This window comes from Heptranchias perlo, chromosome 18 (genome assembly GCF_035084215.1).
Source record: "Heptranchias perlo isolate sHepPer1 chromosome 18, sHepPer1.hap1, whole genome shotgun sequence".
Taxonomy (NCBI): Eukaryota; Metazoa; Chordata; class Chondrichthyes; order Hexanchiformes; family Hexanchidae; genus Heptranchias; species Heptranchias perlo.
The window spans coordinates 19,377,713-19,405,489 of record NC_090342.1 but is presented as its reverse complement, the minus strand read 5'-3'; the positions used below and the strand labels follow the sequence as shown (position 1 = coordinate 19,405,489).

Genomic DNA, 27,777 nt, shown 5'->3' with positions numbered 1-27,777 from the left:
TCAGCTACTCACAATATATATCAATGATTTGGATGAGGGACGCAAATGTAATATTTCAAAGTTTGCTGATGGCACAAAACTGGGTGGGAACGTGAGTTGTGAGGAGGATGCAAAGAGGCTTCAAGACGATTTAGATAAGTTGAGTGAGTGGGCAAATACATGGCAGATGCAGTATAACATGGATAAATGTGAGGTTATCCACTTTGGAAGGAAAAGACAGAAAGGCAGAGTATTATTTAAATGGTGATAGATTGGGAAATGTTGATGTGCAAAAGGACCTGGGTGTCTTTGTACACCAGTCACTGAAAGAAAACCATAGACCCATAGAAAAGATACAGCACAGAAGGGGGCCTTTGGCCCATTGTGTCCGCACCGGCTCAAAGAACAACCATGTGCCCATTCTGATCCCACCTTCCAGCACCCGGTCCGTAGCCCTGCAGCTTACAGCACTTTAGGTGCAGCTCCAGGTACTTTTTAAAAGAATTGAGGGTCCCTGCCTCTACCACCAATTCGGGCAGCAAATTCCATACACCCACCACCCTCTGGGTAAAAAAGTTTTCCCTCATGCCCCCTCTAATCCTTCCACCAATCAGCTTAAATCTATGTCCTCTAGTTCTTGAACTCTCCACTAGGGGAAACAGGTACTTCCTGTCTACTCTATCTGGGCCCCTCATAATTTTGTACACCTCAATCAAGTCTCCCCTCAGCCTCCTCTACTCCAAGGAAACCAACCCCAGCCTATCCAATCTCTCCTCACAGCTGCAATTTTCAAGCCCTGGCAACATTCTTGTAAATCTTCTCTGCACTTTCTCCAGAACAATTACGTCCTTCCTGTAATGTGGTGACCAGAACTACGCATAATACTCCAGCTGTGGCCTTACTAGCGTTTTATACAGTTCCATTATTACATCCCTGCTTTTGTGTTCTATACCTCGGCTAATAACGGAGAGCATTCCGTATGCCTTCTTCACAACCTTATCTACCTGTACTGCCACCTTCAGGGACTTGTGCATATGCACTCCAAGGTCCCTCACTTCCTTTACCCCTCTCAATATATTCCCGTTTACTGCGTATTCCCTTTTACTGTTTGCCCTCCCTAAGTGTATTACCTCACACTTCACTGGGTTGAACTCCATTTACCACTTTTCCGCCCACTCCACCAACCCATTGATATCTTCTTTGAGTCTACAGCTATCCTCTTCACTATCAACTACACGGCCACTTTTTGTGTCGTCTGCAAATTTGCCAATCATGCCTCCTACATTCAAGTCTAAATCATTAATATATACCACAAACAGCAAGGGACTCAACACTGAGCCCTGTGGCACACCACTGGAAACGGATTTCCATTTGCAAAGACATCCATCAACTTTTACCCTTTGTTTCCTGTTACTTAGCCAATTTTGGATCCAATTCACCACATTTCCATGTATCCCATGGGCTTTTACCTTTCTGACCAGTCTGCCATGTGGGACCTTGTCAAATGCCTTACTAAAATCCATGTAGACAACATCCACTGCACTACCCTCATCAATCCTCCTTATCACTTCCTCAAAGAATTTAATCAGATTTGTAAGGCATGACCTTCCCTGAACAAATCCATGCTGACTATCCCTGATTAAACCATGCCTTTCCAAGTCACAGTTTATCCTATCTCTCAGTATTGATTCTAATAGTTTGCCCACCACTGAGGTAAGACTAAGACAAGTTACCCTTATCATCCCTGATAGGTCCCACCTTTTCCTTAGCTATCCTCTTGTTCTTAATATACTGATAAAACATCTTTGGGTTTTCTTTAATCTTACTAGCTAATATTTTTTCATGTCCTCTCTTTGCTTTCCTTATTTCCTTTTTTTGCCATCCCTGTACTTTCTATACTCCTCTAGGCTTTCTGCAGTATTTAGTTTTCTGTGACAGTCATAAACTTTCTTTTTCTGCTTTATCTTGCCTCGTATACTTCTAGATAAGAGGGGGCTCTAAATTTGGCAGTGCCACCCTTTTTCTTTGAGTGGATGTGTCTGCATTGTACCCGTAGAATTTCACTTTTTAGTGCCTCCCACTGGCTTGCCACTGATTTCTCAAATAATTGTGTCCAGTCCACTTCTGCCAAATCACCTCTTAGTTCTGTAAAATTTGCCTTCCCCCAATTTAAAACATTTACTCCTGACTTAACTCCGTCCTTTTACATAATAACGCTAAAACTAACTGTATTGTGGTCACTATCCCCAATATGGTCACCCACTGTCACTTCACTCACTTGCTCTTCTTCATTTCCCAGGACAAACATGCAGGTGCAGCAAGCAGCTAGGAAGGCAAATGGTATGTTGGCCTTCATTGCAAGAGGATTTGAGTACAGGAGCAAGGATGTCTTACTGCAGTTAAACAGAGCCTTGGTGAGACCACACCTGGAGTATTGTGTGCAGTTTTGGCACCTTACCTAACAAAGGATATACTTGCCATAAAGGGAGTGCAGCAAAGGTTTACCAGACTGATTCCTGGGATGGCAGGACTGTCGTATGACGAGAGATTGGGTCGACTCAGCCTGTATTCACTTGAGTTTAGAAGAATGAGAGGGGATCTCATTGAAACATATAAAATTCTGACAGGGCTAGACAGACTGGATGCAGGAAGGATGTTTCCCCTGGCTGGGGTGTCTCAGGATACGGGGTAGGACATTTAGGACTGAGATGAGGAGAAATTTCTTCACTTAGAGGGTGGTGAACCTGTGGAATTCTCTACCACAGAATGCTGTGGAGGCCAAGTCACTGAATATAGTTAAGAAGGAGCTAGATAAATTTCTAGACACAAAAGGCATCAAGGGGTATGGGGTGGGAGCGGGAATATGGTATTGAGATAGAGGATCAGCTATGATCATATTGAATGGCTCGAAGGGCCGAATGGCCTACTCCTGCTCCTATTTTCTATGTCTATGTTTCTATGACAGGGGACCCAACCTTTATAAGGTAAATACAATAACATTTGCAGATATCATGCGATCAGAGGTCACATGATCAGTTGTCATGTGGTTGGCATCACAAGGTCAGGCGCCACGTGGTCAGATGTCATGTGGTCAAAACATCACGTGATCAAACCTCCAGGAATGCCAACCAGAGTTGGCAACCCTACCTAGGCGGTGGTAGATAATACAGCCTGTAAATATTCTAATAAATATAACATGTTTTTTTTCTTTTGCATCTAATGAAACACCACATCAATGTGTGAGTCAATATGCATTTACAAACAGCTGTCTCCTTGGGAACATTGGCAGTATGTTGAGAAGAGAGTTTATTACCCAAGGAAAGGAAATCTAAGCAGTGGGGGGGGGGGGAAATCAAGAAATATTTTTAAAAAAATAACAAAAAGAAAACTCTAAATGGAACTTTATCAGTTATATTTTTGTTACAAAAAGTTTACATATAAAAGGGGCAATTCAAATTTTGTTGAAAACATAGGGAGAAAAATTTGTTCATGCCCAAATACGGGCATACAGGGGGCGCAGGGAATGATGTCTAAATGGATAGGCCTAAGACACACCTCATAGTGGGCCTTGGGCCTCATTATTATCAAACTGGCAAGCTGCAGACACCAATTGGGGGTCTTGCTGGAGAAGATGCCTTGAAGATCAGGCCACTTGTAATAAACAGCATTTTCTCACTGCTTTTCATTGGATATTGTTTGCATGTATTCGAGATTGTCTCAACTTTGTTGACTAATGTGTCCTTGGTTGATCACGTCATGAGCCATCCTGTCTTCATTTTCTATCTCATGTTTACAAGATCAAGGGATGGGAAACTGTTAGTTTTCTGTTTCTGTGTTGTTGTGGAATGTGCAGAAGTCAACAGATTTGATGTGCCTGCCCAAAAAGGGAGGAGAAGGGGCTCAAGGTCCTGTAAGAAGTAATGGGTGGTTGTAACATATATAAATTGAGACTTAAAGCATACTAGTTAGAATATTCTTGGAGCGAAGATTAGGCTGCTCAATATCTTATCACAAGGGCTTTTGGGGCTGAACAACCCAGGAACCTTGTTGGTGTAAAACTTTGCCAGGTTGTATCCCAATGTGTTATAATTTACTTACAACTTGTACTATTGTGTTTTAACACCTCTTACTGCTTATCTTTAACTTGTTAATAAAACCTTTATGCTTTGGAACAAGACATACTCCTAGCCTTTTTGATTAAAGACCAAACTGCAAACAAATTACTTATACCACTGTGTCACTGGTATATCCTTAAAGGGGATGGGGACAGGGGAGCCACTGGGAGAGGGGCAATCGGGATGGAGGGTATCGGTGGCTGGGTTCGGAGAGGGTGTGGCGGCGATCGGATGGGGGTCGAGGTCGAGGTCACGATTGGAGTGGGAGCTAGCATTGGCTGGCAGCAATCTGCGTGGTTTGTTAAAAATACTTATCTAAATGTAGAGCCGGGAGCACTCCTGCTCCTCCCGGCTCTACATTTAGATAAGTATTTTTAACAAACTTACCTTTTTGGTGGTGCCTGCAACGGTCCCTTTAAGGACTCCTGTTAGGCCACATGTAGACCTGGTTTTCCTGCATACAGCCACACAGGCGCTGGCTGCCTCAGAGCAAACCAATATTGTAGAGGGGGCCTCAGATAGACATTATGCCCTTTATCTGCCCGCCATATCAGAGGCATGGCACCATCGAATATCGAGGCTATCCTGTCATTTCTTTTTTAATCAAGCAGAGTGAATCATGTCAGCATTTGTACTGTGCATCATGAGCTCATTTCCTTCTGGACACCCTTCCAGAATTATTTTGTGACAATACACTGTAGAAATGAATTTAAATTAACTCATTAATATTTATTTGGCTGTGAAATACACCACTTACAAACAATATCTTCTTGCATAATGAGACCCAAATTTGTATGGCTCAGTTGGGTGGATTTTGTTACTTATCATTAGATGGAGCACCATGCACAGCTGAACACTCCTTTAGGGAAGAAAAAACCTGACACAACCTGAATAGTTTGCTCTACCTGAATCTGCACACCTTTCTGCCTGTAATGGAGCTGCATTAATTGGTCCAAGGAAAGTTAATGGCCTGGGACATTGCACCCAAATGGTGGATGCATATGGGTGAATGAGAGCCATAAGTTAAAAAAAAGCTAGAGAAAACAAATATAAAATATTCTAGACACGACACTATTTTGTTTGTCCTAATCTGGCAAAGAAGTGAAAATTTTATCAGGTTTGAGTCAGAAATTAGAATAGAAATCACACTTCCACCTCCGTATTTAATGATTTTCTTCCCTCCTTTAATTTATTCCCAGCTGAAACAGCTGACAGATGATGTTCTCCCAGAGAATGGCTGGGATTAGGAGGAGTAAAGTGCAATTCATCTACTGATCTTCCTTCCTTCTTTGTAGGGAAGTGGCTAACTCCGCGTGGTACCTTTCCAAAGGCCAGTAGCTCATCTTGTGTGGAATGGTGGGAGCAGACGCATGCTTAAGACACTCTGGAACCAGATCAGCTGCACTTTGAGTTCTTGTCAGAATCCACACTTCAATACTAATGTGGCTACCTGTTCTTGATATGTAGTTCACCTTATTTAGCATACATATGAAAATAACCAAAGAATGTACTAACAGAAAAAAAAAGTCTGTTAATCGTTGCAAAAACGTATTAATCATTGGGCATTTTAGGAATTAGAGAATAATAAATAATAAGGTGCACGTATATTGGAGATTTACTGTACCAGTAATTGTTCTGGCACAAGTAAACAAAGCAGAATGCAAAGAACATGCCCATAGTGGTAAAACCATAAATATATATGATCCATATTACAATTAGAGCAGCAGACTGGAAATGGTGTTATAGTAAGGAAACATACAAAATACAGATTTATGACTAAAAACAAAAGTCATGCCATCAGCAGAAACCAGGAAGAATAATTAAAATTACAAATGTACAATTTATGTGAGTACCAGGGGTTCAGAGCACTGTGACAGATAGTCACAGAGTTATTTTGTTTCAATAGTGACCTTGGTCCCGATTTTAGAATGGAGGCGGGATGGCAGCGGCGGGGGGGGGGGGGGGGGGGGAGGGGTGAATGGGTGCGTGGGTAACCCGACTAATAAAATGTCTGTTTTGCACGCAGTCGCAAGTGAACTGGTGCCACTTAATGTGGCTTCCGAGTTTGCCGTCAGAAAACTGCGCAGTGGGCGGACTGTGTACCTGCATAACAGGCTGTCAACTGGAGCGACTCTATTTAAAGGGCCATTGTTCAAAGTCCTTTGCTGCAGGAAAGACCAGAAAACACACAATATGGAGCAGCACAGGGGCAAGGCTACTCCGAGATTTAGCGATGCCTCACTGCAGCAGCTACTGGAAAGCAAAGAGAGGGCATGAAAAAATATTAGCTAGTAAAATTAAAGAAAACCCAAAGATGTTTTATCAGTACATTAAGAACAAGAGGATAACTAAGGAAATGGTGGGACCCAGCAGGGATGATAAGGGTAACTTGTGTGTAGAAGCAGAGGATGTGGGTAGGGTTTAAATGAATATTTTGTCTCCATATTCACAAAGGAAAGGGATGATCTGGACGTAGTAGTTAAAGAGGAGAGGTGTGAAATATTGGATAAAGTAAACATAACGAGAGAGGAAGTACTAGAGGGACTGGAATCCTTGAAAGTTGGTAAGTCACCACGGCTGGATGGATTGTTTCCTGGGCTATGAAGGAAGCCAGGGAGGAAATAGGGGATGCCCTGAGGATCATTTTCCAATCCTCACTAGATACAGAGGTACCGGAGGACTGGAAGACTGCAAACATAGTACCATTGTTTAAAAAGGGCATGAGGGAAAGGCCGAACAATTATAGGCCGGTCAGTCTTACCTCGGTGGTGGGCAAACTATTCGAATCAATACTGAGAGATAGGATAAACTGTCACTTGAAAAGGCATGGTTTAATCAGGGATAGTCAGCTTGGATTTGTTCAGGGAAGGTCATGCCTTACAAATCTGATTAAATTCTTTGAGGAAGTGACAAGGAGGATTGATGAGGGTAGTGCAGTGGATGTTGTCTACATGGATTTTAGTAAGGCATTTGACAAGGTCCCACATGGCAGACTGGTCAGAAAGGTAAAAGCCCATGGGATACAGGGAAATGTGGCGAATTGGATCCAAAATTGGCTCAGTAGCAGGAAACAAAGGGTAAAAGGCGAAGGATGTCTTTGCGAATGGAAATCCGTTTTCAGTGGTGTGCCACAGGGCTCAGTGTTGGGTCCCTTGCTGTTTGTGGTATATATTAATGATTTGGACTTGAATGTAGGAGGCATGATTGGCAAATTTGCAGATGACACAAAAATTGGCCATGTAGTTGATAGTGAAGAGGATAGCTGTAGACTCCAAGAAAATATCAATGGGTTGGTGGAGTGGGCGGAAAAGTGGTAAATGGAGATCAACCCAGAGAAGTGTGAGGTAATGCACTTAGGGAGGGCAAACAGTAAAAGGGAATACGCAGTAAACGGGAATATATTGAGAGGGGTAAAGGAAGTGAGAGACCTTGGAGTGCATATGCACAAGTCCCTGAAGGTGGCAGTACAGGTAGATAAGGTTGTGAAGAAGGCATACGGAATGCTCTTCGTTATTAGCCGAAGTATAGAATACAAAAGCAGGGATGTAATGATGGAATTGTATAAAACGCTGGTAAGGCCACAGCTGGAGTATTGTGCGTAGTTCTGGTCACCACATTACAGGAAGGACGTAATTGCTCTGGAGAAAGTGCAGAGAAGATTTACAAGAATGTTGCCAGGACTTGAAAATTGCAGCTACGAGGAGAGATTGGATAGACTGGGGTTGGTTTCCTTAAAGCAGATGAGGCTGAGGGGAGACTTGATTGAGGTGTACAAAATTATGAGGGGCCTAGATAGAGTAGACAGGATGTATCTGTTTCCCCTAGCGGAGAGTTCAAGAACTAGAGGACATAGATTTAAGCTGATTGGTGGAAGGATTAGAGGGGATATGAGGAAAAACCTTTTTACCCTGAGGGTGGTGGGTGTATGGGATTCGCTGTCTGAACTGCTGGTAGAGGCAGGGACCCTCAATTCTTTTAAAAAGTACCTTGAACTGCACATAAATTGCTGTAAGCTGCAGGGCTACGGACCGGGTGCTGGAAGGTGGGATTAGAATGGGCACCTGGTTGTTCTTCGAGCTGGCGCAGACATGATGGGCCGAATGGCCTCCTTCAGTGCTGTATGTTTTCTATGGTTCTATGGGGTGAGGAGGAGAAAGGAAGTCTTTTACCTCGCGGATGGGAGGAAGTGCCCTGACTCTGTAACCAAGAAGGTATGGCTCGAGGTGGCAGACGAGGTCACCAGCAGCAGCAACATCTCCCGCACATGGATCCAGTGCGGGAAGAATTTCAATGACCTAACTAGGTCATTGATTCTCCTACATTCCATGTTCCACATCACCGCTGCCCAGCAACCCCCTGTAAGATTCTCAAAATTCACAGATCCCCCAAAAACTCAGAGAAAAACCCTAAAGAAATTCACCTTTTCCCTGAGTATGGAAAAACTCTGGCCCCTGACTAAAATCCTAAGATGGAAGGATAGGTGAGAGGTCACCAGATGAATCCACAACCCACACGTGGAAGGTGGGAGAATTATTGCTTCAGACATGTCTTTGTTTTAATGCAAAACGGACAGCAGGGGGTCGACAATCACTCCCATTGAAAGAGGCAACTTTTCCAGACATGGTGGGGCCATGCCTTTGTTTAAAGCAAAACCATCAACACCTAGGACATTGGATACAAAAGGAAGCCTTATGTGACAAGCTCTAAATCAGAATTAAAACAATGACACATTGGGAGAAGCAATTTGCAATATGATTGGGACCATCAAAAAGCCATCAAAGAACTTTGTAAGAACTGTTTTAACAGACCATTGTAAGAGAGACAGCCACAAGGCGAAAGCTCTCTCTCGCTTTCTCTCTGTCTTGCTGGCTGTGGTGGGCTGCTTGTCTTGGTTCTGCCTGTGTCTGTAAAGAAGAGCAGTTTCCAGCAGAACAACAAGGAAAGCAGTTCGACAGAGAAGGACAGCAGCTCTAGAAGCAGGCCGACACACAAGAAGAAACCAGAGCAACAGTCCCAGTGACCATCAGACACCTCGCGGCAACAAGGGCCTTACGAAACAACCAACCGAATATTACCACCAACCAACCGGGTAATATTGAGCCACCGCGACCAAAGAAAACCAACTCAGGAGAAAACCGAAGATCCGCAAAGTTTCCACTCTACAATCTATTTCTGACTTACCTCTGGGTGAATTACTGTCAAGGTTTCGTTTGGTGAGCATTATCCCTGGTCCTTTAGAGTCCAACCTAACTAGTACAGTGGGATTTGGGTGGGGTGAGGTATCTTTCTACTGTAATTTCCCTCGCATGTACTGAAGTGTTCCCCATTTTATTAGAGTGTTAAGATTGTTGTGTTGTATTTCCTCTCTTGAATAAAGGTCAAAGTTTCTTGCACCAAAATCAGTTGTCTGCTGCACTTTGTCACAACCCCCAAATAAGTCCAAGGTTTAGAACCCAGGGAGTGGGAGCGATTCGGACCGCTCAGAAGTCAGAGGTGAAGCTGACACACACGACCACCCCCTACAAATGGCGACCCAGATGGGACTTTGGCAAAAGGGTTGCGATGCAGTGGAGACTGATTTGGAAGAGAGAACTGTAATGGAAGAGAGGATTTCAGATTATGTGTTCAGTAAGGTGAATATGGGGAAAAAGTGGGTTACTAATCTGTTAAAGGCTGGGCGCCCGGTAGATGCTGCAGCTAAATGGACAGAAGGGAAGAATCATAAGAAATCCATAGAAAAGGCAGTCTGGCTGATGTGCTTCAAGAATCAGATCCAGCTTTTGGACAGGCTCGTTGAAGCACAGGCAGCTGAGATCCGGCAGTCAACCCTTGAAGTCCAAACAAAGGCCCTAGCAGGGGAGAAGTTACTGTTAGCGTTGCAGACTCTGAACCAGGAAAGGGTGCAGTTAGTGGGGGAGCATAAGACCCAGCAGGAATATTTACAGTGTCAGGTCACTGAGGCCAAGAACAACAAGCTGAGGTTGCGGGAAAAGAATGCCCGCCTGGCAAGTCAAGTAAGAGAGCAGGAGGAGAAAGTAAAAGGCTTACAGGCAGCCTATAAGATAGTGAGCACACAGAGGTTTGAGGATGCAGACCATGGCCCCTGCCAGAAGCAGATAGAGAGTCTGAACCTTGCTCTAAGGACGGCAAAAGGCATGGTGTGCCTCATAAGCCCGAGTGCAGCCCAGGTCGACTTCACAGGAAACCTGGGGAGAACGGTTCAGACACCACAGGTAGTGCCAAGGGACAACCCGGTTGAGGAGCAGGAGGGCCCACGACCACCACCCGTAGCGCCAAGCTTTAGCGAAATCTGGCAGGAGGGTGGGGTGGAATTAGGGGCAGAAGCTGAGGAGGAAAACCCCCAGCAAGAGAGGCTGGGACCGGGGCCGATGTGCCCGGCCCGGCAGCAAAGGTTCGGCCCGCCCAATGATAATGGGGATGAGGGACCCCTCCAAAACCAGTTCGTAGTTCCCCACGGCACCCAACAGCTTAGGGCCATGGTAAGCCATTTAACTAAACTTGCTGAAAATGGGGACCCCCTCGGTCCACTTCAGGGAAGTGGAACAAGCAGCAAGCATCAACGAGTGCAATGATGCTGAACAGGCCAAAATGCTGCTATTCTCCCTGGAGAGTAAGCTCTTCCAGTCCCTCTCTGACCAATGTAAGATGGGACAGTGTGATTATGGGGAGCTCAAGGAGGAAGTTCTTGAGACCATGGGGATGAATGACGGAAGTCCTTTCTCCCGGGTGGAAAAAACAGTGCAGCTCGTAGGAGAAACCCCGCAGGCTTTTGCAGACAGGTTGTGGCCAGTGTATAGGAGCGCATGCTGTGGGACGCCTAACCGAGCTAACCTGGACCAGGATCAGCGGGCCCACTGGCTCCGTTGCCTGGTGGCAAACAGCTTGCCACAGGTCAGGGCCGCGGCAGGAATGTGGTTTGACCCAAAGAATCCCCTGACTACCGAACTCACAGTGATCAGACAATTGACCATAGCTTACCGTAATGGTAAAGGAACCGATGCACGCCCACCTAAAGGGAAAGTGCATGAAATGAAACCCGGCCAGGGTAGGAAGGAGTGGCATCAGGAAGGGAATAACCCTTCCAGCACAAAGCTCAACTGTTATGGGTGTGGGAAGGATGGACACTGGAGGAAGGAGCAAATACAGGAAAGGAAGGCGGAGTAGTAGTCATCCCAGGGAAACAGGGGAAGGGGACCCTGTGCACCATGAAGCCTAAAGAGGGTTATAACCTCGAACTCATGGTCAGCAATACCCCAAGGGAGTTCCAGGTATTTGTGCGAGCCCACCTAGCCACATTTGCCACACACAAACACGACTGTGGGAGGGTCAACGGGTTCGAGGTCAGTGTAGATGGGGACCCTATGGCCTGACCACAAAAGCAATATAACTTCCCCAGGGAAGCGGAGCCAGACATGGAAGCAGCCATGTCCTCTTTAGTGCAACAGGGCGTCCTGAGACCGATAGCCACCCACGTGAACTCTCCACTGTGGCCGGTTAGAAAACCGGACAACTCCTGGAGGGCCACAGTGGACTATCGGGTGCTCAACAGTAACATCCCAGCCTGTGCACCCACGGTAGCAGCAGTTGCCGACCTGATGGGAAGTATCCCAGCATCCGCGACCACTTTCACGGTGCTGGATATCTCCAACGGGTTTTGGTCCATCCCTTTAAGGAGAGAGGATCAGTACAAGTTTGCCTTTACCTTTAAAGGGCAACAGTACACCTGGAACTGTCTGCCTCAGGGCTTCCACAATAGCCCCAGCATAAAGGGCTTCAGCCAGCCCAGGTAGTTGGTACAATACGTGGATGACCTGCTCCTATTCACCGATTCGAGAGAGGAGCATGGCCCACTTCTGGCCGAACTGCTGGAACTGCTCGGGCAGGAAGGTTTTAAAGTGAACCCAAAGAAAGCACAGATTGGCCAGCAGGAGGTGAAATTCCTGGGCCTGACAATACGCGCTGGGGAAAGGGCCATAGATAAAGCTAGAAGGGAAGCAGTACAGGAGTTACCAGTCCCCAACACAGTCATGGGTGTGAGACTGTTTCTAGGGCTAACCGGGTACTGCAGAGACTTCATTGAGGACTATGCGGCCACAGCAGCCCCTCTGCTCCGACTCCTGCATAAGGGAGTGGAGTGGGTTTGGGATGAGGGTTGCCAGGCATCATTTGTCAGGCTCAAGAAAAATCTGCAGACCGCACCAGCTCTAGGGGCCATAGATGGAGGGGAAGAGTTCTTCCTGGAGGTAGCAGCCAGCGGGGAGTGCTGTGCTGCTCCAAGAGCGGCATGGCAAGCTGAGACCGGTAGTCTACTCCTCCAGGATACTCACAGATGTGGAGAAGAGCTACTCCAATTGTGAAAGGCACCTCTTGGCCACATATTGGGCTGTGAAAAGATCGCTGATCTTCACAGGCACCTCTCCCATCACCCTCCTCACCCATCACACGCCCACCCAGATGCTCCTGGACGGGAGAATCAAGGATGGGACAGTGAGCAGTGCCCGCATTGCTCGCTGGACCCTGCTTCTCTCACAGATGGACCTGAAAGTAAAAGGGCTCTGCGAGCCAAAGCTCGCAGCTAACCTGGTATATCCTGGAACAGCCCACCAGTGTTCCATAGAAGGGGTTTGGGAAGTAAACATAGGTTTACGGGCCGGGATACATCCCACAGGCCGTGAAATCTATGTGGATGGCTCCAGCACAGTATCTGCTGGTGAGCGACTCACGGGGTGTGGACCTGCCATGAGGCACCTAGGTCCCATTCTCTGGAACTCCCCCCTGTGATACTTTAACCTTGCTTCAAGTATCATACTGGTAAAAGGTGAGCAAAATTCTCGATCCTCGAGAGCCAACCTTCCCCTGTAGTTTACCTATCTAAGACCCAAAACATACATTCCCCTATAGGTGTAGTGTTCAGATACAGACACAGGTCAGAATTCAGTTACATTCATATCCAAGCACGGAGGGGGTCCAACACCCCTACATAGAAAGATAATACACGCTAAACAATAATACTTAAACTACCAACCACCTTATATAAAATTTAACTAAAACACCCAAACTTAACAATCTCAAAATTAAATAACAGAAGCTATGTACATCCGCCGCCCGTCCCCGGGCGGCCAGGCTAATCCCTGTTCGGGTTACAGCAAACTACTCCCTTCGGTGTGGCCGCCTTGTCCTGTACCTTTGGTCCCTCGCAGCCTGCGGCTGCTGGCTGGGGATCTCTGTCCTCAGATCGATCCCTGACTTGAGGGGCTGCCCTTTTAAACTGGGGAGCCGGTGACCACGGTTTCTTTGGCCGTGGCGTTCGTGGGGGCCTTCTAGGGACTCTGGCTGGTCGGGGTTTTCTGGCTGGTAAGTCTTTCACTCGAGCCACTGTCCCCTCTTGTGCGGTCTGTGGAATCTCCACTGCCGCTGGCTGGGGATTTCTATCCTCAGGCTGTACCTCTTCTAAACCGATGTCAGGGGCAGGTAACTCTCTGCCCTCAGGTCCCACCTCGTCTGAGTCCCAGATGTGCGGGGGAGTGTCCCAAACGGTGGGTGAGATGGCCCTTCCCATAAAACAAGCCACTGCACCTGCTTGTGCAGTCTGTGAGTTTGCTCCCGCTGCAGGCCGAGGAACCCTATCCCCAGACCCTGCCCCAACTGGCTGCCCCCTTCTCTCGTATTTAAACAACTGACATTCCTGACAAAGCTGTCCCGGTTCACCTCTCTGAGCTGACCCTCTGTGAGCACCGGGGCTAGCACATGGGTGGGGGTCCGCATAACCCTACCAGTCATGAGCTCGTGTGGGGAATACCCCGTGCTTTTTGACTGGCTGGCTCGGATCCCCATTAGGACCAACGGTAAGACTTCTACCCACTTTCTAGGTGAGTCTGCAGTCTCTTTCCTCAGCCTTTCTTTCAAGGTTCTGTTCATCCTCTCCACAATCCCTGAGGACTGTGGGTTGTGTGCAACGTGCCATTTCCCCTCTATGCCAAGTACCATATGGGTATGCCAGGAGCAGCACCAGGCGTACCTAAAAATGAGGTGCCAACCTGGTGAAGCTACAACTCAGGACTACATGCATGCTAAACAGCGGAAGCAACATGCTATAGACAGAGCTAAGCGATTCCACAACGAACGAATCAGATTAAAGCTCTGCAGTCCTGCCACATCCAGTCGTGAATGGTGGTGGACAATTAAACAACTAACGGGAGGAGGAGGCTCTGCAAACATCCCCATTCTCAATGATGGCGGAGTCCAGCACGTGAGTGCAAAAGACAAGGCTGAAGCGTTTGCAACCATCTTCAGCCAGAAGTGCCGAGTGGATGATCCATCTCAGCCTCCTCCCGATATCCCCACCATCACGGAAGCCAGTCATCGGCCAATTCGATTCACTCCACGTGATATCAAGAAACGGCTGAGTGCACTGGATACAGCAAAGGCTATGGGCCCTGACAACATCCCAGCTGTAGTGCTGAAGACTTGTGCTCCAGAACTAGCTGCGCCTCTAGCCAAGCTGTTCCAGTACAGCTACAACACTGGCATCTACCCGACAATGTGGAAAATTGCCCAGGTATGTCCTGTCCACAAAAAGCAGGACAAATCCAATCCGGCCAATTACCGCCCCATCAGTCTACTCTCAATCATCAGCAAAGTGATGGAAGGTGTCGTCGACAGTGCTATCAAGCGGCACTTACTCACCAATAACCTGCTCACCGATGCTCAGTTTGGGTTCCGCCAGGACCACTCGGCTCCAGACCTCATTACAGCCTTGGTCCAAACATGGACAAAAGAGCTGAATTCCAGAGGTGAGGTGAGAGTGACTGCCCTTGACATCAAGGCAGCATTTGACCGAGTGTGGCACCAAGGAGCCCCTATAAAATTGAAGTCAATGGGAATCAGGGGGAAAACTCTCCAGTGGCTGGAGTCATACCTAGCACAAAGGAAGATGGTAGTGGTTGTTGGAGGCCAATCATCTCAGCCCCAGGGCATTGCTGCAGGAGTTCCTCAGGGCAGTGTCCTAGGCCCAAACATCTTCAGCTGCTTCATCAATGACCTTCCCTCCATCATAAGGTCAGAAATGGGGATGTTCGCTGATGACTGCACAGTGTTCAGTTCCATTCGCAACCCCTCAGATAATGAAGCAGTCCGAGCCTGCATGCAGCAAGACCTGGACAACATCCAGGCTTGGGCTCATAAGTGGCAAGTAACATTCGCGCCAGATAAGTGCCAGGCAATGACCATCTCCAACAAGAGAGAGTCTAACCACCTCCCCTTGACATTCAACGGCATTACCATCGCCGAATCCCCCACCATCAACATCCTGGGGGTCACCATTGACCAGAAACTTAACTGGACCAGCCATATAAATACTGTGGCTACGAGAGCAGGTCAGAGGCTGGGTATTCTGCGGCGAGTGACTCACCTCCTGACTCCCCAAAGCCTTTCCACCATCAACAAGGCACAAGTCAGGAGTGTGATGGAATACTCTCCACTTGCCTGGATGAGTGCAGCTCCAACAACACTCAAGAAGCTCGACACCATCCAAGATAAAGCAGCCCGCTTGATTGGCACCCCATCCACCACCCTAAACATTCACTCCCTTCACCACCGGCGCACTGTGGCTGCAGTGTGCACCATCCACAGGATGCACTGCAGCAACTCGCCAAGGCTTCTTCGACAGCACCTCCCAAACCCGCGACCTCTACCACCTAGAAGGACAAGAGCAGTAGGCGCATGGGAACAACACTACCTGCACGTTCCCCTTCAAGTCACACACCATCCCGACTTGGAAATATATCGCCGTTCCTTCATTGTCGCTGGGTCAAAATCCTGGAACTCCCTTCCTAACAGCACTGTGGGAGAACCGTCACCACACGGACTGCAGCGGTTCAAGAAGGCGGCTCACCACCACCTTCTCGAGGGCAATTAGGGATGGCCAATAAATGCTGGCCTTGCCAGCGACGCCCACATCCCGTGAACGAATTTTAAAAAAAGATTGTTGTGTTGTATTTCCTCTCTTGAATAAAGGTCAAAGTTTCTTGCACCAAAATCAGTTGTCTGCTGCACTTTGTCACAACCCCCAAATAAGTCCAAGGTCTAGAACCCAGGGAGTGGGAACGATTCGGACCGCTCAGAAGTCAGAGGTGAAGCTGACACACACCACCACCCCCTACACCCCCCGCCACCACCAACTCATTCTGCACTGCCAAGACTACTCCATCACATTACTCCTCACATCCACTTAAGGCTCATCCTCAACTTACCTGCACTTCCTCACCTCTCCGTTAGTCACTCCACCACTACCACTCACCCCAATCCTCATTCTAAGTGATGGCTCTGCCTTACACTCACCCTCTGATGCACTACTTTCACGGGCAGCATCACACAAAGCAATGCATTCATCGGTTGGCCACTTCGCCATCACTCACTTCTAGAAGAGGGTGCAAAATGCACGCAAGAGGGCGAGGACTGGAGGGGGGCCACAAGTAGTGGTCCTCACAAATGCGGAGCAGGAGGCGCTCGAGATCAGCCGCACCCTTGAGTGCCTGTCCGTTGGGGACGCCGAGACTGGCACCCCACAAACGTCTGGTGACATAACTTTAACATCCATCACACACAATATGAATTGATGTTAACAATCCTTGCCATGTTCAACACCTCAGTATGCTCATCGCAACATGACAAAACTGTGATGATGGTTAATATTGCCTTCTGTTCTCTTACAGGCCCTTCAACGACCGCAGTGATAGCAGAGGGCGATTCCTCAGAGGACCTGACGGCATCTGAGGGCGCACCATCGCATCATAGCGAGCCATCCACCAGCGCAGATGCTCACACCTCGGTGGGTGCTAGCAGTGAGTTAATTGGGTTGGCACCTGGTGAGTCACCAGACACAAGTGAGCACGAGCAGACACTGGTGGCAGTGGCAGCTGTGGAGAGTCTGCGTCAGTGGGAGTACTCCTCTCCAGGCTCTGTTCAATTGGATGCAGAACCCCGGGGGCCATCCTTTAAAAGGAGAACGATCGAGGGACAGCAGCACATTTGTGAGGTACTGGAACAGGTGCCACGTGCACTCTTTACAATAGCACAGAGGATGGAGCAGTCCAACTCCTGCATGAATGGAATGGTGGCACAGGTATGTGAGGGAATCTCTGAGACAGTGTCACAGGGATGCGAGCAACTGTCTGAGATAGTATCGCAGGTAATTGCAGGAATGTCTGCAATGGAGACAAGGCTAGCCTCCATTGAGCTTCAAGCACGGCTCACAAATGAGTCCATTCAGGCCCTAACAACGGTCGTTCGGACTCAGGGTGAACAACATTCTGCCGCCTTAAACAGACAGACAGATACTTTACAACTGGGCTTCCAAGGCATCATACATGTCCTCCAAACTGTTGTCCAGCAGGGTGGAAGGAGTGATGTGGGCCTGGTCCAGGAGAGGGATGATGGCGAAAGAGGAAATGGAAATGGGGACGCCACTCAAAGCGCTCCCGCTGCTCACCCGTTGCCCCCCTCTCAACCAGTGCCCACGATGCTGCCTCCTCTCTAGGTGGCCGAGTCTGCCCCTGCACAGGTGCAGGTGGAGCAGTCTTTGGAGGGGCCCTCATAAGCTCCAAAGCCCAGAGGGCCCCTCCAAAGCATCTAAGGAGTCAGGGCATGAACATGAGCAACCTGCCACTACCTCTGCTGCAGCCTTAGGGGATGCACCAGTAGAAGTGGTCAGAAGAGGAAGCCTAAGGATTTGTGAGCACAAGGGTGTTTGACAGATGGTCATATTTTTCATTTATATTTGTTTTTTTGTTAAAGTCACATTAAATGTTATCATTGTCACCACTACTGCCACTTCTTGCCCATTCTTGACTGGCTTTTGTGATAGGGCCCTCTCATGAGCTTCACCATGAACGTTGACACTTGATGCCACCCATTGGTGCTCCAATGGTATAACTCCCACTTTCCCCAGTACTGGTGCCAGTGCCCCATAAATCAAAACCCATTTCTCCCACACCAATCTTTGAGCCACGAATTTAATTCTCTAATCTTATTTACCCTATGCCAATTGGATCGTGGCTCAGGTAATAATCCAGAGATTATTACCTTTGAGGTTCTGCTTTTTAATTTAGCTCCTAATTGCTCATACTCCCTAAGCAGAACCTCTTCCTTCGTCCTACCTATGTTATTGGTACCTACGTGGACCGCAACAACTGGATCCTCCCCCTCCCACCACAAGTTCCTCTCCAGCCCAGACCAGATGTCCCGAACCCTGGCACCGGCAGGCAACACAGCCTTCTGGACTTTCGTTCTTGGCTGCAGAGAACTGTGTCTATCCCCCTGACTATACTGTCCCCTACTACCATTACATTCCTACTAACTCCCCCCGTTTGAATGGTTTCCTGTACCATGGTGCCACAGTCAGTTTGCTCATTCACCTTTCAGCCCCCGATTTTGTCCATACAGGCTGCAAACATCTCAAACCTGTTGGACAATTGCAAAGGCTGAGGCTCCTCTACTTCTACCTTCTCGATCCCCTTACCTGCCTCGCACAGTCACACCCTCCTGTCCCTGATCACTGACCAATTTAGATAACCTTATCCAAAGGGGTGTGACCGTCTTCTGGAACCGAATGTCCAGGTATTTTTCCCCCTCCCTGATGTGACGCTGTGTCTGCAGCTCGGCCTCCAGCTCAATGACTCTGAGCAGAAGCTCCTCAAGCTGCAGACACTTACTGCAGATGTGTTTGCCCTGGATTACACTGGCATCCAGGAGCTCCCACATTCTGCAGTCGCTACACATCAACTGCTCTGTCATCTTTATTATGTGTTAATTAATTTATTATTCTTAATTAAATTTATAATTTATAAACCCTACTACCCCTTAAGGGTGTTCGGTGCATGGAAGAGGGGCGGGATGTTGGACTCCCTCAGAACGAAGGAATCGTGGCAGCTGCCAGGGAATCTGGCGCAAACGTGAAGGACTCTTTTGCGGTGGTCACAAACGAGCTGAGCGTTGATTCAGTGATACCCCTTTCTGTTGATGAACAGCCCTGGCTCGTAGGAAGGTGCTCATATTACTATATGGGTGCAATCGATTGCACCCTGCACCCTTGGGAAGCCAGCCACAGAGTGGAATCCCACTGCCCATTCTGTCTGGCTGAGGTCATCCATGACTGGCTCTGTGAAACAAGCTGTCACTGACCTGCCTTATGCGCTTGTGTGCAGACGATTGAGAGACCCCGGCGATATCACTGGTTGCACCCTGGAATGATCCGGATCCGAAGAAGTTGAGGGCAGTGGTGACTTTAACTGCAACGGGTAATGAGATGCCGCTCAGCCCAGCCAGGAGTAGCTCGGCATGAAGGAGGCTGAAAATGTCTGCGACCACCTGGCAACTCACTCTGAGCCTCTGTATGCACTGCTCCTCAGAGAGGTCGAGGAAGCTGAGCCTTGGTCTGTAGACCCTGTGGCGAGGGGAGTGCCTTCTGTTGTTGCCCTCTGTGCTCTTGTGCAGGTGCCTGTGGCGCAGCACTGTGTTGTGGAGCTGCACGTGGCGGAAGTGCTTGCCATGCCTGGCAAGGCTGGTGATGTTGCTTGTCCTCGGCTGTAGTGGTGAATGCAGCCATGGTGCCCCCCATCCTGATGGTATCAGTTTGAGCGAGCGCGCACCCAGCCACATCAGCGGGGAACCCGGAAGTCTGCAGGTTGGAGCTGGGTTCCGAACCCGCTCGGGAATTCTCCGATTTTTGGAGCCCCCCGCCCCCAACGCACCCGCTACTTCATTCTAAAATTGGGGCCCTAGTAATCAAAATGTTGAATCACTAAAGCTAAATAAACAACTTAAACAAAAGAACTCTGCAATTGGTTTCAATAGTGTTGTATAATCCTTGTAATTCATTCCCTGCTATCCATTGTTTACTGTCATCATGCAAGTCTGAAAATAAGGATGCCAAGGTTTCGGGATATCAAGCTTATTAAAATATGATAAATGACACTCACTGTTCTAGATGTCGGAGGTGCTGATGGGCTTGTTAGTGACACCATCTCTTGGATTGCCAGCCTGAGTTTTAAGCGATGAAGAGGATTACTAATTCCGATTTCCCTTTGGATCTCAGTGTCAGACAAGGCAGACATGATGGCACCACTCTTCACATTTGCACGACAAGCAGCAACATACCATGCGGGCATTCCAAGCCACAGCTGTATACCAGAAAAACATAATTCTCTTGTTAACCAGGTTATTAAAGTGTGCTTAAAAGTGCCAGCACTGCTGTGATATGTGGTATAGTATTTGAAAACTGGTGGAGCTATTACATAATTGCTTTAAATTCAAATAGTATCAGCATATAACACATTTAATACTTTATAATGATCAAATACATAGTGTTATCGCATTAAAATCTTTGTTAAAGATTGTCAGTCACCTAATACTGCCAAATAAAAACAGAAAATGCTGGAAAAGCTCAGCAAGTGAGGCAGCATCTGGGGAGAAAGAAACAGAGTTAACATTTAAGATGTTAAAGAGTTAAAGTTTTTACAGTTACAGTTAAAGTTTTAACATCTTCTGGTTCTGACGAAAGGTCTTCGACCTGAAACGTTAACTCTGTTTCTTTCTCTGCAGATACTGCCTCACTTGCTGTGCTTTTCCAGCATTTTCTGTTTTTATTTCAGATTTCCAGCATCTGCAGTATTTTGCTTTTGACTTAATAATGCTGCCAGTCTCATTTTAGGTAAATAAACATTCATTGGAATTCTGAGTTACAGTAAATTTAAGAATCTGGAAAAATGTATTCGAATGTTTAGTTTTCAAGGTATTCTTGATGCTTACAGGTTCACAAATAATGCAAGTTTTCTTTACCCAGCTGTATAAAGCTTTCTTGTTAAAAGATTCACAACAAAGACATTTTATAAGCAGGATTCACGACCTTTCACCTCTAGCACGGGATGGGGGTGGATTGCCATAGTTCAGTGTGTTATGTTTTTGCTTTTTTTTCTTTTACACTCATTTGCTATTTCTTTCTTTTTCTATGTATGTGTGTTCACACAACAGAATTCTTTTACAATGAAATCTTATTTATTTTGACATTTACAAAATCAGGAACTGGGCGAGTAAATGACGACTCTCAGGATCCCCAAATTTTTGATGAAGTATCCACTTGATTTCATATCGCAATCTTTCCTCATGACTGATTGACTACTTTATTAGAAGACTGCAATCCTAAAATGGAGTCAGTGTACAGACTAAATGATTCATGACTAGAGGCATTATTATCCCTTGCTTTAAGAATAAATAGAATCATAGAATCATAGAAGTTACAACATGGAAACAGGCCCTTCGGCCCAACATGTCCATGTCGCCCAGTTTATACCACTAAGCTAGTCCCAATTGCCTGCACTTGGCCCATATCCCTCTATACCCATCTTACCCATGTAACTGTCCAAATGCTTTTTAAAAGACAAAATTGTACCCGCCTCTACTACTGCCTCTGGCAGCTCGTTCCAGACACTCACCACCCTTTGAGTGAAAAAATTGCCCCTCTGGACCCTTTTGTATCTCTCCCCTCTCACCTTAAATCTATGCCCCCTCGTTATAGACTCCCCTACCTTTGGGAAAAGATTTTGACTATCTACCTTATCTATGCCCCTCATTATTTTATAGACTTCTATAAGATCACCCCTTAACCTCCTACTCTCCAGGGAAAAAAGTCCCAGTCTGTCTAACCTCTCCCTGTAAGTCAAACCATCAAGTCCCGGTAGCATCCTAGTAAATCTTTTCTGCACTCTTTCTAGTTTAATAATATCCTTTCTATAATAGGGTGACCAGAACTGTACACAGTACTCCAAGTGTGGCCTCACCAATGCCCTGTACAACTTCAACAAGACATCCCAACTCCTGCATTCAATGTTCTGACCAATGAAACCAAGCATGCCGAATGCCTTCTTCACCACCCTATCCACCTGTGACTCCACTTTCAAGGAGCTATGAATCTGTACTCCTAGATCTCTTTGTTCTATAACTCTCCCAACGCCCTACCATTAACGGAGTAGGTCCTGGCCCGATTCGATCTCTACCAAAATGCATCACCTCACATTTATCTAAATTAAACTCCATCTGCCATTCATCGGCCCACTGGCCCAATTGATCAAGATCCCGTTGCAATCCCAGATAACCTTCTTCACTGTCCACAATGCCACCAATCTTGGTGTCATCTGCAAACTTACTAACCATGCCTCCTAAATTCTCATCCAAATCATTAATATAAATAACAAATAACAGCGGACCCAGCACCGATCCCTGAGGCACACCGCTGGACACAGGCATCCAGTTTGAAAAACAACCCTCTACAACCACCCTCTGTCTTCTGTCGTCAAGCCAATTTTGTATCCAATTGGCTACCTCACCTTGGATCCCATGAGATTTAACCTTATGTAACAACCTACCATGCGGTACCTTGTCAAATGCTTTGCTGAAGTCCATGTAGACCACGTCTACTGCACAGCCCTCATAATGCGGATATTTATAATTATCAAGTAATAATTCATTGACAAGTTAATTTGGACACTGGAAATGTTTTCACAATAAATCGAATTTCATTATATCAGTGTTCACTACAAATGATTTACACCGTATATAAGTTTCTTACTTTTGCTTTTCCTATTTTATTCCTGTTTCTTATCTCTTTAAATATATTTTAATTTTGTCTGTTCTTCCATTCATTTTCTGTCTTGTTTATGTTATTAATTCCATTGTAATATTTGTTTCTTCTTTAAGTTTGTGGTCTTGGCTCTATTTACTCTTTTCTTTTGTTATCCTCATTGTCATTTCTCACTGCCTGAATGGACTGTGAGATAAGCTGCCTTGCCTCTTTGGGTACCATAGGAGAGGATTTTCCTCCCTTTTTCAAGGGATTTGCCACCGGAAATGGTTGCAGACAAGTTCAGAGAACTGGGCAGGGGTCCATTTCTGCTTCTTGGGATCATCTACTACCTCATGCACCATTCCAAATACAGGAAGATGTATTCAAATAAGGTGATAACGATGGAGTAACATCATACATAATTATGATACATTTTCTGTAATTACCGCCTTAGCAATGCAGGACACTAGCAACACTAGATTTCTGGGGCTTCCCTAGGTGTTGGGGGGAACAGTATGTGTGCCTACAATACCTGCTGGTTAAAAACAATAATGTAAATGAGGTGGGAGGGGACAGCTTGTTCTCCCACCAGGGGGTGCCCAATATAGAGGGTATCCTGAAGAAGTGGACCTTGGGCTCCATGGAAGTTTGGAGAAGACCAAGCAAGAACCATGCACGAACCAAACATAAGTTCATTTCCTTCTTTACAGGAACATCATGCCAGGAATTTGGAGCTGGAGTCCTTCTGGCTGCTGTGTTTGAACAGCAGCTAGAAGGTTACGACCACAGTAACATTGCCACTGCTGCAGACCTCTTAGGTTTGCAGTAGCGGCAGACATTCGTCCCCTGTTTCCAAATGCTAGTTTTTACCAGGGACTAGCCTATGTCAGGGGAGTGTCTGGGCCATACAAATGACCTAATCCCAGAAATCCAGGTGGGTTGGGGTTTGGCCAGGCTCAGTACACTTCAGGTGCATTGCACCTGACTAGCAACCTGGCACAGAACCCACAGGAAAATCACTCCCATTTTTAAAATTAAAGTCAGGATATGGAAAGAATGCTCAGCGAGTAACTGAAACATGAGCAAGGTTCACATATTAATAACTCATAAAGCAATGTTGCCACTCCCAAAATGTGAACTCTTCCTCACTTAAATGTTAAATTGTATTCCAGTTATCTATTGATTATCCCTTATATATAAGGGCTGGTTTTACAAATGTGTGTTTTCGGTGTGATCCTGGCCCACTGGGATCACATATTGGGAAATCACAGGCACACTCCCCATGATTTTCTGTCCATTAATTTTATTGGATAGAAATTCTTGGGAGCAAGCCCACGACTTCCTGATATGTGCTCCAAACTAGGAAGGGTAAATGCTGAGGATGCTCATTCCTGAAATCATTGGAATAGTAGGTATGTAGACCTCACTATAAAGTGGCACTGGATCAGCTTGTTTTATTGTTCATTTTTAAAATTTTCTTTTCTTTTCCCTTTCTACCATTTGCTAATTTTCTGGTGTTTGTGTTCTTTTTATTGTTTCTTTTTAACATTATGTTTTTCTGTTTGCTCTTTTACTTTTTGTTTTTCTTAGTTTCAACAATCTAGTGCTTCTTTTTAACATATTTCCTCTATTATTTTCTTCTTCTTCTGTATTAGATTTTCACAAAAGTGAATGTGGCCAAAGGCAATGTTTTTAAATTACATTTTAATGCCATTTATTTAATTTAATGTTTTGATTTATATTAATGTCTTTGTAAACCTCTCACTACTATGCACCTCCTCCACTTGTCATGTTGGATAGAATTGGCCACCACCTCCTCCACAATCACAGTGCAGTTCTGATATCAGGCAGGAGGAGGTGTTACTTGTGTAAGACAAAGTGGGAGATAGCAACTATTTCTTCCCTTAGACAGAACACCTTATTTGTACGTGGCACTGTTCAGTGGTACAGCTAAGAATGAGATATGACTGATTGCTGTTTGGCAATGTGCAACTGGAGCTGTGACCTTGGTGGGAGTCAAGTTGCTAACTATTTGAGTTCCCAGTCCATTATTCTAATTACTTGTCAGAAAAGAGTAAACCTTCACAATAATTAAATTCTCTGGACAGTGGGGATAAATTTTAAAAATTTAAAAAGCACCTTACTATCAATTTTTCAAGCATATTTTTAAAATCTAATTTAATTTAACTTGTGTTTATAAAATTATACGCCCCAAAATTGCATGCTGTATTCATCTTGTCTTTTTTCTCTTGGGCAGCAAATTGGGGCATAAGCTGTTTCCAGCAGTTTTCCACCCCAAAATCGATCTCCCACAAATTTTCAAACGCCTGCCCTAGCCATCCAATTACCACACAGTTGAATTTCTGCAAGGGTTCTTCCTATCATTCACTGCACCATTTGGCGGAAAAATCCATAGAAACCCCGGAGAAATAGCGTAAAAGCAGAAATTCAACTCTTACATATTTAAATTAGGTCCAGTGACACCGGAATCTAGCACTTGCAGTATTTGCACTCATCTGTATAGAATTTCATCAGCCACTGATTTGTCCATTTGCAAAATTTATTTAGCTCCTTTCTGTGGGTCCGTGGCTGCTTCTTTTTCCTCCCTCAGCTGCTGTACCCAATTTAATTGCATCTCCAACACATTCCAATTATATAAACTAATATACAAGACATCTTAAGCTGCTTTTATATTGCTCAAGTGCTGTGTCAGTGCCACCAGGTCCTGACAGATGGATCTTGTACAGATGGCGGCAACACCAAAGTAAACGTGGTAGATTTGTTAAGGCTGGTAGCCGGGAATACCACATGCAGGCCTCAGTGAATCTGACAAGTTTATCTGGGTATTGCCGCTGACTGTACAAGACACAGTGTTTGAACGTGGCATTAAACATGATATAAAACCATTCTAGATTTGTCAAATGGAAAAAATAATTAAGAAATGTTATAACATTTACACTTATATGGTATTTAACCTCTCAAAACTTCACAAATGAGCAGATAGGACACCAAGCAACAATACAGGGAAGGTCAGCAGAGGTGCAGAGGTGGCTGAAGGCAGGGGCCAGTGTTGAGAAGGGGAGAAATTACATAAAATCATCAGTGCCCCATAGTATGGTATAGATGGAATAGATAGCTTTCACAGTGATTAGGATGTAAAGAAACATTTTTAAATTGATCTTTCTACTACCCTCAGCTAACCAGATAGAAATGTTTATGAAAAGAGGCAACTTGCAGGGACACGCTATGTGTATTCTTGTCCTAATCTCTTTACTACCCTCTACTGTTCACAAATAGCAGAGATCAGTGATAGCTGAGCAGTTTAAAATATATATATATTTTCTGTATGATGTTCACAGTACGCTAAGGTAAGTTAGAATGTTATGGTGCAGCTATTGCCAGGATCATCTGAGACTGGTGGAAGTGAAGACATTTTGAGATTAAAGTTTGAGTAGCGATTACTGCAGCTGGGAATGACATTGTGGAACAATTTTAATTTTAGCATTAAGCTCGGACTTGCTTCTGATTGCTTATGGGACCATTAGATCGTCGGAAGATTTTGCCATCCCCCCTCACCCACGGTGAGGATTTCCAAGGAACAGGTATAGCAATCCCCATGGGTCTACCTTTGTATGCCATCATCATGGAAGAGGAGGAGGAGGAAGAGCAGCAGGAGAATGAGAGGATTGAGGATAAGAAAGTGAAGCAGCATTTAAGGAAGATCCATACTACCAGATATTATCTTGCCTCCCCCCCCCCCCAAAAAAAAAATATACAGGCAATACAGATCCTATGAGGACTGCAGTGAGGGGATGTGCATTAGAACAGTGCACTTCACCAAAAAGGCAATAGGGGAGCTCTGCCACCTACTGCAGCCATGGTCATCTGCATGTACTGCTCTGTGGCTATGAAGATGATAGCAGCACTCAACTTTTATGGGATCAGGTCGTTTTGGGCAGCCATGAGGGGCCTCTGTAATATCAGCCACGGTGCAATGTGGGCATACATCCATCAGGTAACTGAAGCACTTTTCATGAGAGCTGGGAATTCATAGAGTTTGGTATCACAGCAAAGCAGCATTGAGATAGGGCCAACCAGTTTTATGGGGTTGCTGGCATTCCCAAGATCCAGAGTGGAATAGATGGCACCCATATTGCTTTCCGAGCTCCTAAAGTTAACTCCTTCAGCTTTCTCAACAAAAATGGTTTCACTTCCTGAATGTAGATTGTGTGTGACGACATGCAAAAGATCCTGCATGTCAATGCAAGATTTGTTGGCGAAGCTGTCACCTTGCATTCATCTTTAAGAATTCAGCCCTCCCTGAGCTCTTTAAGGAAGAAAATCTTGTCAACTGATGAGTTGTGGGTGACACAGCATACCTCTTTTTCCATGGAAAATGACTCCGGTAAAACTTGTGTGAACAGCAGCAGCAGAGCGCTACAATGATGCACCTATATCTACCAGAGTAGTCATTGCAAGAACTATTGGGGCCTTAAATTGGTGCTTTCGCAGCCGTAACAGTTTAGGAAGGAGTCTGCAGTATGCTCCAGTTCATGTGTTCCATTTCAAGAGGCATCAGAGCACAACTGAGCACTGATGTCTTCCCATCTGTTAAACAATGTCTACATTTGTCACTACTGCATTAACTCCTTCTCCTCCACCTTCATATAAAGCAATAATCCATTGATCCAGTACCTATCATAGGACACGACATCAGACCTTTTTTTCCCCAACAATAATAATTCCTGTATGACTCTAATCTCCATGAATAACAGAGCATGACATAAGTGCACATTCTTCTTTAATACAGCTCCAAAGTGAACACAAGCCAACCTATTCTTTCCTGACAATGGGCTTCTCCTGGATGTCTAAATGTGTCTTTCTTACTCTTCTTCTATTGCTTTACCTAGGTGCAACCTGAGGGCCAATATCACAAGAGGTGGTCGGTAGCTTGTACTACAAAAGGGTAATGAGACTGAAGTAGCCATCCTCTCATGGCAGCTTGTTTCTGGGGGGAAGCTGCTGCTGGCTTCATCTCTGGACCTT

At 45.9% G+C, this 27,777-nt stretch overlaps 1 protein-coding gene across 1 annotated transcript in view; it reads right to left on the bottom strand.

Moving 5' to 3' along the window:
- ppfia2 (PTPRF interacting protein alpha 2) overlaps positions 1-27,777 on the bottom strand; it is a 413,910-nt gene that overhangs the window by 46,996 nt on the left and 339,137 nt on the right. Inside the window, exon 22 of the mRNA XM_067999463.1 lies at positions 20,093-20,293. Coding sequence (XP_067855564.1) covers positions 20,093-20,293 — 201 coding nt within the window. The remainder of the gene's footprint in view (positions 1-20,092; positions 20,294-27,777) is intronic.